The sequence below is a fragment of the Adiantum capillus-veneris genome, chromosome 18 (assembly GCF_014529385.1).
Source record: "Adiantum capillus-veneris isolate H3 chromosome 18, ASM1452938v2, whole genome shotgun sequence".
In the NCBI taxonomy this organism is placed as follows: Eukaryota; Viridiplantae; Streptophyta; class Polypodiopsida; order Polypodiales; family Pteridaceae; genus Adiantum; species Adiantum capillus-veneris.
In genome coordinates, this window is record NC_140948.1 from 112,360,620 (window position 1) to 112,373,373 (window position 12,754).

At 44.0% G+C, this 12,754-nt stretch overlaps 1 protein-coding gene across 26 annotated transcripts in view; it reads right to left on the minus strand.

Annotated features, from left to right (window-relative positions):
• LOC147436220 (protein SAWADEE HOMEODOMAIN HOMOLOG 2-like) overlaps positions 1-12,754 on the minus strand; it is a 135,731-nt gene that overhangs the window by 62,607 nt on the left and 60,370 nt on the right. For 24 of the 26 annotated variants that reach the window (XR_015185170.1, XR_015185169.1, XR_015185171.1 and 21 more), the window contains one exon: positions 4,293-4,335. The exons of the other annotated variants lie outside the window; for them this stretch is intronic. Coding sequence is in view for 20 of the 24 variants with exons in the window: in XM_086489136.1 (XP_086345262.1) it covers positions 4,293-4,335 (43 nt within the window). In the remaining 4 variants the exon portion in view is untranslated. The remainder of the gene's footprint in view (positions 1-4,292; positions 4,336-12,754) is intronic. 26 annotated transcript variants of the gene reach the window in all.

Sequence of the window (12,754 nt, forward strand, 5' to 3'; positions counted from 1 at the left end):
GCCAATGAGTAAGAGCATAGATAACCGCCAAAAGCTCTCTCATAAATCTGTGTTGTCAATTCCGGCCTTGAGAACAATCAGCTCTCATAAGCAATGACATGGCCTTCTTGCATTAAGACCGCATCGAGACTACGACCACAAGCATCACAATATACTTCAAATGACTTCTGCAAGTCCAGCAAAGTCAAAACTCGTCCCGTAGTCAATTCCTCTTTCAATGTCTGAAAGGCGGTCACCTCTGTGGGTCCCCACGAGAAAGGGACTCCTTTCTGTGTCAAGATATGCAAAGGGAAAGCAGCCTCTGCAAACTTTGAATATGAACACAATCCCAAGAAGCTTCTAACCTCATGGACATTCTTCAAATCGGGCCAATCACGGATAGTCTCTATCTTGGCCGGATCCATCTGCACTCCTGCTGCTGACACAATGTGTCCCAAAAAGTGTATCTCTGGTAGAAAAAATTCACTTTTCTTTGCATTAATCACCAACTTGTGATCTCGTAATGCCTGAAAGACTTGAAGCAGATGATCTCTATGTTCTGCCTCATCCTTGGAGAAAACAATGATATCGTCAAAGAAAGTGCCAACAAATAGCCTGTACTCTCGAAAAATCTTGTCCATCATCCGGTTAAATGTCGCAGGAGCATTGGTTAGGCCAAAAGGCATCACCAAAAACTCAAATAACCCAAAAGTCGTCTGAAAGGCTGTCTTGTAGACATCTCCCGACGCGATTCGGATCTGATAATATCCACTCTTCAAATCAATCCTGCTAAAACACGAGGATCCCTGTAATCTGTCGAGTATTACATCGATCCTAGGAATTGAAAATCTGTTCTTGATGGTGATTTTGTTGAGAGCTCTATAATTGATGCACATTCTCCAAGATCCATCTTTCTTCAATACCAACAACATTGGACAGCAATACGGTGAAGTATTAGGCAGGACAAGACCCTTTTCCAAGAGGTCTTTCACTTGGTTCATAATCTCTTCGTTATGGGCTCGGCTCACACAGTAAGGTGGCCGGTTCGGTGGTGTGCTTCAGGTATCAGATCAATGGTATGATCTTCAGGACGAGCAGGTGGTAACTCACCTGGAAGGCCCTATGAGAAGCAATCGGCATGAGCGTGGAGAAAATCTTGGCGTTCCTTATCAAGTTTCGACATATTTTTCCTATCCTCATCACTCAACTCTTTCAAAAAGATCGAGTAAACAACAAACTGGATTTCATTGATTTAGAAATGGCCGAAGCCGATACAATAGGGACAGAATCGCCCTTAAGTTTTATATCGAGTACAATGGTTCTGCCCTTCTCTGTGGTCAATGTCGCTTTCCTCGCCCGATAGTCGACCACGGCGTTGTTCTTGGGGGTACCAGGGAATTCCCAAGAGAACATCACAACCTTCCAAAGGCATTATGTAAAAGTCCTCATGCCCCAAAAAACCCTAACAATGCAATCGAAGTTTGCCAATGACAGGTGTAATGGCTACGTCCCTGTCGGGTGCCGCTAGAACTGCCTCTGCAAGTTGTCTCATCCGATCGAGAGTGATCTGGAGCCGCGCCGCCAATTCCAGTGAAATGAAGTTGGCCTTGGCTCCTCCATCGAAGAAGATCGGGGCTTCTTGGTCTTTCACTTTGCCCCAAGCTCGGAAAAGTTCTGTACTCTCGTCCATCGTACTGGGATCAGTACCCACGCAATCTGGAACCAGTCTTGTTTTCATCTTGCCTTTTCTTCCACGTTCCTCACCTGCTCTCGAACTCTCAGGCCTCTCGTCGTCCTTGTCGTTCTATTCTTTCTGTGCCTTTTTAGGGCACTTCACGGAGATATGCCCAGTTTCCCCGCATCCAAAGCACTTCCCTTCCTTGATGTAGCGAGCTCTCTCCTGAGTGAATTTGGGTCGTGCATCTTTCTTTTCTGGGTTGCTCTTCCTCTATCTACTTTCATTTGTCGAAGTCTGTTCAGCTCTTTGCGTCATGATCTCATCGGTGGAGTAGGTCAAACTACCTGAGTGAATGGCAAAACCCGTTTCGCATGACTCATCAACTCCTAAATGGAATCTCTCGCAATAAGCGTCCAATGTATCCTTCTTAGTCATTCGAAGATGGTTCCAACCAGTTGTATATCGCGTTCATACTCTCAAGTCAGCCAAGAAGAAATAAAAAGCCTCTTGAATTACAGCCATTTAACTGGCGTAGTCTTGTTTAACAGAAGCGTGGACCACCAAGTTCCAGCATTCCCCTTAAAGTCAGAGGCAGCTCTCCGAATCTTAGAGTGCTCTGAGTAATCCGAATCTTAGAGTGCTCTTGAGCAACACCCTCCCGCAAAAGCGATGTCAAACTGTTGTACAAAAGACAAAGCCTTCGAAGCATCTCTATAACCAGAAAACGTGTCAATTTAATTGACTGTCCACCTTCCTTAAATTCTCGAACTTTCTTGCTTTTGTCTTCCAGAAAGTCATACTGGTTGGCTTTGTAAAAATTCTTCTTCTTTACATAAAAGTTGTTGTCATCAGAGTCCGAACACTGTCTGTAGACGAGTCCTCTGTAGAACTGTCAATCACGGGGCAAGATTTAGGCTTCTTTGCCTTTTTCTTGCCCTTTCCGAAGCGTTGCTTTTTGCTTCGCCTTTTGCCTTTTCTGTCTTCTTCGCTCGAGTCAGAGGAGCTACAAGAACTCGAAGAAGAAGAAGAAGAAGAAGAAGAACTGGGTACTCCTTCAAATCGAACACGCTTCTTCTGCTTTCTTGCCTTTTCAAATGTAGACTGACGATCCAAATAACCCGGGAAGTCAGTTCCTTTCTTCTGCTTTTTGTCGTGCTTTTTAGCTTTGTTCTGCACGTCAAAAAGCTGAGCAATTTGTGCATCAACCACCTCTTCTAATTCTTGCTTTGTATACTTCCTGGGAGTAGGAGGTTTCTTGAGAGCGGGTTTGCGGGGTGGCTTTGTGGTCTTCTGCCACTGCGTGTGCACCTCATCTAAAGAAGTCTGGCTCATATATTTTGCCAATTTCGGGTCCTTCGCAAAATTGAGCATTATCTTTGTTGCATCGCCGATCAATTGTCGACGCTCCGTCTGAGTAGGCCGAGGTGGGCCATCCTCCTCGCGTGAATCTTCCTTGTCATTTCTTCCCGCATCTCCGGATGCAGAGGGAGTCGACTGATCTTTGCCTGAAGCCATAAGTGCCGCGTAAAAAGGATTGGATTTCCCGTAGGAGAGAAATCGGCCGCGCTCTGATACCACTGTAACAGACTTGGACACTCCAAGTCGAAAATCTACTGCGACAGCATAAATAATACTCCAAAACAGTTCACAGATCACAATTGATTCGACACTGGCACGGAGTTCCGTGCCTAGAGATATTGGCCCGGAAGACTGGCGCCCCTTTCGGTATTTCTTTTTGTATTAATCTGGTACAAAGTACAAGTGGGTAGTCGGGACTCACTCTCAGACTCTGCGTTCAGATACTCTGAGAAGTGAGAGCCCAACTACCTATATAAAGGTTTACAAGGGATGCAAAAAGCAGTGCCCCAAAAGCTGAAAATCAAAAGCTTGGGTATATTTTAAAAGCCCTCATAAAATAAAGCAGAGGCTGTTTCTCTCTCTCTCTCTCTCTTATGCTTTTAAAATAAAGCAAGAGCTTCTCTCTCTCTCTCTCTCTTATGCTTTTAAAATAAAGCAAGAGCTTCTCTCTCTCTCTCTCTCTCTCTCTCTCTCTCTCTCTCTCTCTCTCTCTCTCTCTCTCTCATCTCTTGAGTAGAATAAAAGCAAAGCCAAAAGCTGTCAAAAAGCTGCCAAAAAATCTGCCGCGATTTGCGGGCGTCCGTACAGCTGCCATGTGTCAGTTTCTCCGCCATTTCCGGGGCTGCTGTACAGCCAGCCATATCAGCTTTTTCAGGTCATTTCCGGGGGTTCTCCAGGGCAGCCACATCAAGAGCAGATAGTGTGTGTGTGTACTGGACAGCCACGTCACCGTTTGTGACATTGTCTCGGAAAAAGAAAAAAAAAGCACAACCCCCGATATTATTACCGTCAAAAGAAATGTCAAATGCAGCAAGCCTCTAACAAGTCAATCAACCTAGATAATGCCTAGAATCTTAACAAAGTGTTTCCCAAGCCAATAGCTTGGCTAATACCTAGAATTTTGACCAACAGGTGTTCCCAAGCAAGCAGCCACAAAGAGAGCAAGTGTTTTTCAATTTATAATCTTAAGTGGGGCTAAATGTTCATTCACGTATCTACAGAATAAGCACAAGTTTTAAATAGCCACAATAGCAGAGGTAATAGTTGTAGGGCCAACCTGCTTTACATGGATGGCATTTCCTGCTCGCTCAGGGAACTTACTGCAGTTATACATAGAAGTATTGAGCACTCCATCAATTACGAAACCAACCATTTGGCATGCAACAACATAAATCTCCATTTTGTGCAACTAATTCAGTATATTGTCATTTTCAATGTTGTTTGTAGCAAAAAAACTCCTTATCTACCATATTCCCACACATTCTAGAATCTAGGTGAGAAGTCGGGCAGCTCTCTAATGACTAGCTACAAACCAAAAGTACCCTTGATTGCAGTAAGCAAACACTCTAACAACACAGCTAATGGCCATGTCTGTTTGGACCAATGGAAATTGTAGCAGACAATTCTGTACAAGTGCTCGATGAGTGATCTGGGTACCCGCAGAGGAGTATGCTCTAGTCTCAAGACAATGAATGATAAACAACGGCACAACTACAAAGTGAATGACAACCACAGAACAACTAGTACTGAACTGAAAGAGCACCATTAAGCATAGCAATGAGACAACATGAAGCACACAACATGTGCAATTTGATCTGAATGCGCAGCAGCCACCCACGTACAAGAAACTGGCTGGAAGCACAATCAGCTCCAGGTCAAGGACTGCCACTCAGATACAAGAGGGGTGTCGAGGCAAGATAGTGCAAAGTAAGTGTGCAAAGTGTAAACTGTGTTAGACACTGGGGGCAAGACTCCACAGTTCCGGGAAAGAGTGAGATGACAGTTCCAGGTACTAGAGTCGAATCTGTTAGTACATATGATCGAAAGAGTAAGAAAGAAAAGCCTGCTAAAGAACACATCCGAGATGAATCAATAACATCCACAGTTGAGAGAGAAGAATCTGAAGAGGAGCTTGATATCACTTCATACACACTCTTTTGGAAGAGGGACAGCTAAAGCTAGAAAAGGTGCTTACAAGTGAAAATCCTGCAGACATGTTTACAAAGGTGGTTAACAAGGAGAAGTTGAGCTTCTGCTCATCTTCAATCGGCATTCAAGGATAAGAATCCAGGATGGAAAGCAGTCACATGTTTGGTGTGGAGATCAGTCTCCAAGTGGGAGATTGTTAAGTATGGAGCCTGATTTACCCTTTGTAATTTTGTATTAAAAATGCACATTTTTAAGGCCCCCGTTATGAGGATAAGCCATTTTAGCCCAAAAATACATTTTTTTGCCTAGAGAAAGCCCAAACGCCTTGGGAAAAAGAACCACGTGTCTCCTAAAGGATGCAGTGAACCATGTAGACTGTGGTGGGTGGTGCGCCATGTGGGCACCAGGCCTCAACGATGGTCTGGCTCCCACTTGTGCATCTCCCACTGAAATGCATAAGGTGGCATTCTAGGTTGCATCTCATGGTTGTATGGCAATAATAGCCCTATATATGCAATTTTAGTTCATTTTGCCCATTATGTGCTGATGTTGCATAATTTTAGGTGATGTGGCATATTTATTAGCTTTTCAACCACTTGTCACAAATTTTGAGGATGCAACAGTTATCAGAGTGTCACACCCAAAAACACGGGGCCCCATTGTTTGGGACTCTAGGTCACTTATACTAGTATGTAAGTGACCCTCTATCCCTCGTTCTTATTATACTTTATGTAAGTGACCCTCTATCCCTCATTCTTATTAGCTTGGTGTATTAAGCACGCATACATACGAGGCAAGTCGCCTATGAAGTGTCAGATGGTGGTCACTATACATGCCCGTATGTGTTTGAATTGTTTCTTGTATATAAGTGATATGTGAGTCATACACAAGTAGGGGCGACTGCTTATTACCAACATTTTGCAGGTTCTGGGTTGTGGTGCCTCCCTCATGGTTTTTCATGCCAATTTTGCCATCGACTAGCCTTCTCTATGTGTAGTCGCGCTATGGCAACCTTTTGTTCACGCCAATTTTGCACATAGTGGTGCAAGGATTCAAAATTTGGAGTCTTTCTAACTTTTGTTGCAAAAATTGCAAAGATTTTTCCAAGCTTTGAAGCACCCAATTTGTTGGGAGCTCGATTGTGATATGAGATATTTATGCTTTGAGTTCTGGTTTTGGGAAGATTTTTTATGAAGGGAAAGCTCTTGTGTGCAAGAGTACAGGTTGGTGATGTCCGTAATTCTGTACTTTAGAAAGGTTTTCTCTCTTCCATAGTGGTCTCTTGGATGGGTGCTTGCTAGTAAGGTTCCCAAGGGATCACATTTTTTAGGGTTTTGAGTGGTTCTTTTGATATGATTGGTACTGATTTTGTGTGTTGAGCACTCTTGGGGATATTGCTATAGAGGTGCCCCAGTTTTTGTTTGCCCAAAAATGTGAGCACAATGAGCATTCCACGTGATAGATAGCTTAATGCAGCAAATCGTGGTAAAAACTATATCCCACTGATGGAGATCAAACTAATGTGTAGTGGGTGGAAGCATATCAAGAATGCGTCATCTACAACCCGAAGATGTGAGCAAGGAAACTGGATCAATAGGAGAACCCTCAATTAGAGTGTGTGACCCCCGAAATTACAATACTCATGCAACGGCCCCCCACGTCACAAATCATGAATGCCAACTCTGATAAGCAAACAACATACTGTTCACCAAACCAGCCGTACATATAGTCATATGTCACAAACTACTGACATGTCAAGCCACTGAAGACCCGGAGGGTTAGGATTCCCTGAGCCTAACCCTAGCCAACCTGCAGATCCCGGTCGAGGGTCCTAAGCCCTAATAGAAGAAAGGAGCAGAAGAAGTCCTCACCAACTTATAGGTTCTTGCTGAGTGGCCTAAAAATACAAGAGGTTAGGATTATTAAATCCTAACCCAACCCACCTTACTGCACCCCGTCTGATGGGGCCTAAAATAAAACAAACCAGAGGGTAAAAAGGCATTGCCTTGCAAATGGGTGTACAAGAAGTACACGGCAAAAGATCCCGAGCCTAAGTATAAGGTTAGATTGGTTGCTAAAGAATACAAGCAGAAGAAAGGCGTAGATTTCAATGAGATCTTTTCTCCAAGTGGTTAAGATGACTAACTACGTCTTGTGCTTGGTTTAGTAGCCATAGAGGACAAGGAAATGGTCCCGATGGATGTGAAGACGGCGTTTCTTCACGGGTGCAGACTCAAGAAATCTTTGTATGGACTAAAGCAAGGCTCAAGGTAGTGGTACATCAAGTTTCATAAATACATTAAATCCAAAAGTTATATACGGAGCCAAGAGGATCATTGTTTGTACACAAGGAGATTGAACGATGGTTCCCTCATCATTCTAATCTTGTACGTGGATGATATGCTTATAGCCGGGAAGTCAAAAGATGAGATTGCACTCCTCAAAGACGCCTGAAGCAAGTAGTTTGCCATGAAAGATTTGGGCGGTGCACATCATTTTCTTGGTATGCATATCAAGAGAGATCGTAAGCGTGGAATACTTGAACTATCACACGAAGAGTATATTCACAAGGTCTTGCAACGTTTTAACATGCAAGGAGGGAAAGCATTGAGTACCTCAATGGCTGCATATGTAAAACTATGCAAGAATGATTGCCCCAAATCGGATGCTGAAAAGAGCATCCCTTTCGGTATTTCTTTATATTGCTTCAACAAGGTACAATGCATGTAGCTCTAGTCCCCTTCACCCACTGGTAGAATGCCAGAGTGAGAGCCCAGAAGGCTTATTTAAAGGCCCCAGGTCCCCAAAAGCAGTTTACATGAAAAGTAGAAATTCAAAAAGCTACTAGTCCCATAAGCGTAGCGCCCTTTGGGGCCGTCTGTAGAGCATGCCACTTCACCACACTCAGCGCAAAACGTGAAAATTGTCATATAGCTTGCAACATCATCACCTCTCCACGCAATTGAGTGTTTGTGGTGTCATGCTTTAGTTTTAAGGTTTTAGGCCCCTTGGTCGGTTACATGAGTCGGTCGAAGGTCAGGGTTTTTAATCCTAACCCATTTTTAATAATGAGGCCACTCGGTAGGAACCTGTAAGTTGGTGAGGACTTCTTCTTCTTCCGTTTCTGCTAGGGTTTAGGCTCCTTGGCCGGATTCTAACCCTCTAGGTCTTCAGTGGCTTGACACGTCAATAGTTAACATTTCCTACTAGGATTGTTTTAGGATCCAGGGTGTTTACTTTTATGGTTCATCTCACATGATTGTATCACATTTGACACAGTTGTAACTTTTGGTCTCATAGATCATTCTCGCCTTTCACATTAAAAATTAATATAACATTTCATCCAGTCTCTAGCACAAATAGCACACATGCAAGAGAAGATGAAGATAAGAGCAGCCAGAGAGAGAGAGAGAGAGAGAGAGAGAGAGAGAGAGAGAGAGAGAGAGAGAGAGAGAGAGAAATTTCTTTCTACAAAGGGGATAGAGTAGTGATCTTGGAGAGATACACCACATGACGGTGCGAGAACTATGGGACAAGCCTAAAATTAGCAGCATGAAACTGTAATGGGGTCACTGAAGCATGATGTGTGTGCCTTTGAAGACAGCTTCAAAGGAAGTGACATTATCTTCTATTCAGAGACACACCAAGCACCGGGTTGCACCTGACGGAAGGTGATAGGTTATTGTTGGGAGTCTACTTGTAGAGAGGAGGTGAGATCACAGCATAGAGGACGAGGATATGGAGGTGTAGCAATATTGTACAAAGAGGAGTTGCAATCCATCATTCATATTATACGAAGAGATAAACATACCAAATATGTGTGGGTCGAGGTGACAGCAAAGACGGGTAGACCATTGTACATTGCAATATGTTACTTTGGTCTCAGCACATCTCACTATGCATCACCCAAGGGACAATCCCCCTACATGATTTTGGATGAGGACTTATGGGAGTTCTTTAGGGATGGGGATATCATCCTACGGGGAGACTTTAATGCGACGACAGTCCAACAACAATTTTCCGTTTTTGACATGACTAAGGAGAGGTTGATAGAGATAGATGCTATACAGCTCCAACGTAGTCGCAGCTCACAAGACGAGGAATACACAGAATATGGGAGATATCTATTAGAGATGGGGACAGCACACATGGACTACCCATTCTAAATGGCTTGGGGAGAAATCTGACATCCAGCAGTTTTACTTGCTTTCCTCACAGACATGGAGCCAACCCGGTAGATTAGACATGGAGCCAGCCCGGCAGAGTAAGTGCTAGCCTAGATAGGCTCCATCCCACGTACCAGGATCTCACAATGGGGCCTCGTCCTATTGGGGTGGCTGTAGATCATGCAATCATATCATTTTCGATAATCTTTCACTACACCAACAACCATATGGGTCTATAGGCATGTTCCCGAGATTCACTTTCTGTACAGAGGTCTATGTAGGCCTTTGGGAGAGTTCATTCAGATCTTCATTGAGACTCTACACGTAGCTGCGGCAACATCTTTCTCCCATAGCCAGCCCACAATGCAACGAAATTTTGGGACATGCAGCAAAACAGTTGGTATGATGAGGAATGCAAAGAAGAAGAAGAAGAAGAAGAGTATTTTAACGTCGTAGGAAACTATCTCAAGAGACCTTAACGAGGAGAGTTGAACTCAAGACCTGTTATTCAAGAGGGAAATGGCATAATCAATCTACCACACTTGGGAAAGAGAGGTTGCTACTGGGGTGACCACTCAGACAGTCACGTATTATCATCCGACGCCTTGTACGACAAAAGAAGCGAGCCTAGCTTGAGACACACATGTACTAGTTGTTCTTGAGTCGAGATTTGGGGGAGGCCTAGAGGATGCTTCCGGAGCGTTCCAGACCTATCGCTATCACCACTCCGAAGACTTGGGGGGACTATGCAGCCTCACTATAAACCATGCCACATCAGGCCCCTTTGCTCGATCCCCCACAACCATGCCCATCGACTCTGTACCTTCTTTACCACAGAAATGGTAAAGAAAACCATTGACATGCTGACTACAACAAGATTATAGGACCATGAAGGACTAGTAGCACATCACTTTCATACATGCTAGAGACATGGTAGCAGATTTACTAGCTCTCATGTTTAACAGAGCTATGTGAGAGGGATTTCCTGACACTTGGAGTATGTCCATGATCGTGCCAATATTCAAGTCTGGTGATCCTAATTTGCCAAATAACTACCGCACTATTATGGTTGGTCACTCACTGGCCAAACTCTATGCATCTATCTTGGAACATGAGTTGGGCAGATGGGCAGAGAGAGGGGATACATTTCCCGGGACAAGCAAGGTTTCGGAGGAGATTTTCCACTCTGGATCAAATATTCACTCTCAGAGCTATCATTGATGAGGAGGGCACAGCACATGGGAGAAGGATATATTGCAGCTTTGTGGATTTCCGCAAAGCCTTTGATACAATACCCAGAACCAGATCGATGTATAGAGTGCAAGCTTTAGGAGTATCTTATTAGCTGATATGGGGTATTATGACACTGAATGAGACTGTGGTTGGACAAGTATGGACCTCAAAAGTTTTATCACAGCCAGTTCACTCCAATATAGGGGTGAAACAAGGATGCCCACTCTCAGAGAAACTCTTATTGATAAGATCTTGAACGACATTGGGAGGAGCCCAGTTGGCTGGCACTTGGATATCACTATTGTTATATGCTGATGATATTGTAATATGTAGCAGCACCTCAGGGCATTACACACTCTTGTGCAGGACAGTGGTTTGTTTGTGAACCTTGGTAAAACCAAGGCAATGGTGTTCAACACCACAACAGTGGGTCAGGACATCAACGCTTACCTTCTTATATGGACGCACGATTGTGGAGTATGTGGATTCTTATACCTACCTTGGAGTGGTCTTCAGTGGGCCCCTTTTCAATTTGAGGGGGGCAAGCTGACTAGAGGATACATCATTGGGTAGACTAGAGGGGATGTGTGCACACATGCAGTTCCAGGAGCCACATACTAAGCTATGGCTTTTTGACACTCCAGTCACATCAGCCATACTCTATCGTGTCAGATATGGAGGCCCAGCTTAGATCATCACAGCAGATCGGCACACATATATGAGGGATGGAAATCGATGGAGCGACTGTTGATATTCATGATCTCTAGGATGAATAGAGCTAAGGCCTAAGTCTCGCATGAGATCATCAGAGTAGAGATCGCAGCACCACCGATTGTGGTTGGAATGCAATAATATGGGGCACTGCACCTCCTCATTGAAAAGAATGTGGTTATGACTAGAATTGTCCTTATAGGGAGCCATAGTGAAAATTAGTTGGAGGTGCTTAACTAAGTGAAATTTGCTTGAACCGCAACACTTCACACATCTACTAAAACCAATGGGCACCACGTCCAATTGGAAGACTTTAGCACTTCAAAACAACTGAATAGAGAGAGAGAGAGAGAGAGAGAGAGAGAGAGAGAGAGAGAGAGAGAGAGAGAGAGAGAGAGAAATGAAATGTTCTATTAACGTCTTCAAAAGGCCAAAGTGACCTATGAGGCCAAAAAGTTACAATGTGGTGGATCTGATACAAAGTCAGAGTAACAAGAGTAACAAGATGACAAAATGATAGAATGACAAAATAAAATACTGTGGAATCCTAAACTGCTAGGTGTGAACTAAGCAGCTAAACAGAGAGAGAGAGAGAGAGAGAGAGAGAGAGAGAGAGAGAGAAATGAAATGAAATGCTATATTAAACGTCTTCAAAAGGCCAAAATGACCTATGAGACCAAACTGATACAATCTTGGTGGATCTAATACAATGTTCAGGTACAAAAATAAAATGAAGTAAAGTGAAAAACTAAAAAACTAAAATATTAACTGCTAGATGTGAACTAAGCAGCTAGTTGGAACTGTGTAGGATATGAGTAGGGGGGTGAAAGTAGTGACTGGGGGCTAATACAACACAATGTGAGTGTGCATGTGGGAATATAATGGGTGAGAGCTGATACAACTGCTAATGCAAGATGAGAAGGGTGTGGTGTACAATCCTCAAAAGAGCTAATTCATAGGAGATCCATCATTGGTCACTGGCGGATCTCATCAATCTCCTCCATGGTCAATAGTCTGACCGGGCGTCGTGCATGTCGGGCCAAAGTGATCCGAATCCTCTGATGCAACCTTCGTCGATGCTGTGTAGTCCTCCGTAATCGTGGGCGTCTAGATCTCCCTAGCTCGGTCTCTCGATCGATCAATGTGCCTCTCGTGTGAGGAGAAAGTGAGCTCTACTGTGGTAGCTGCTCCTCTGGCTGCCCAGTCTCCACTCTGAAAAAGTATGTGATCCGTCTCTGAGACTGGCTAGCCTCGCCTCTCATCAGGCTCTCTCTGTGTCTGCCCAACTCGAGCAAAAATAGACCCAGACATCTCTGATCCTCATACCCCATGACTCTAGAGAGTGGTCCAAAGCCCTCTCTGAACAAGCAATGAAAGTGGCCTTGTATCTCATAGTAAACTGGGTAGTGGCATGTGTAATGCAACTCTGTCTCAGGCTCAATGTGACAAAGGGGACATGGCCTGGCCTCTGCTCGTACTT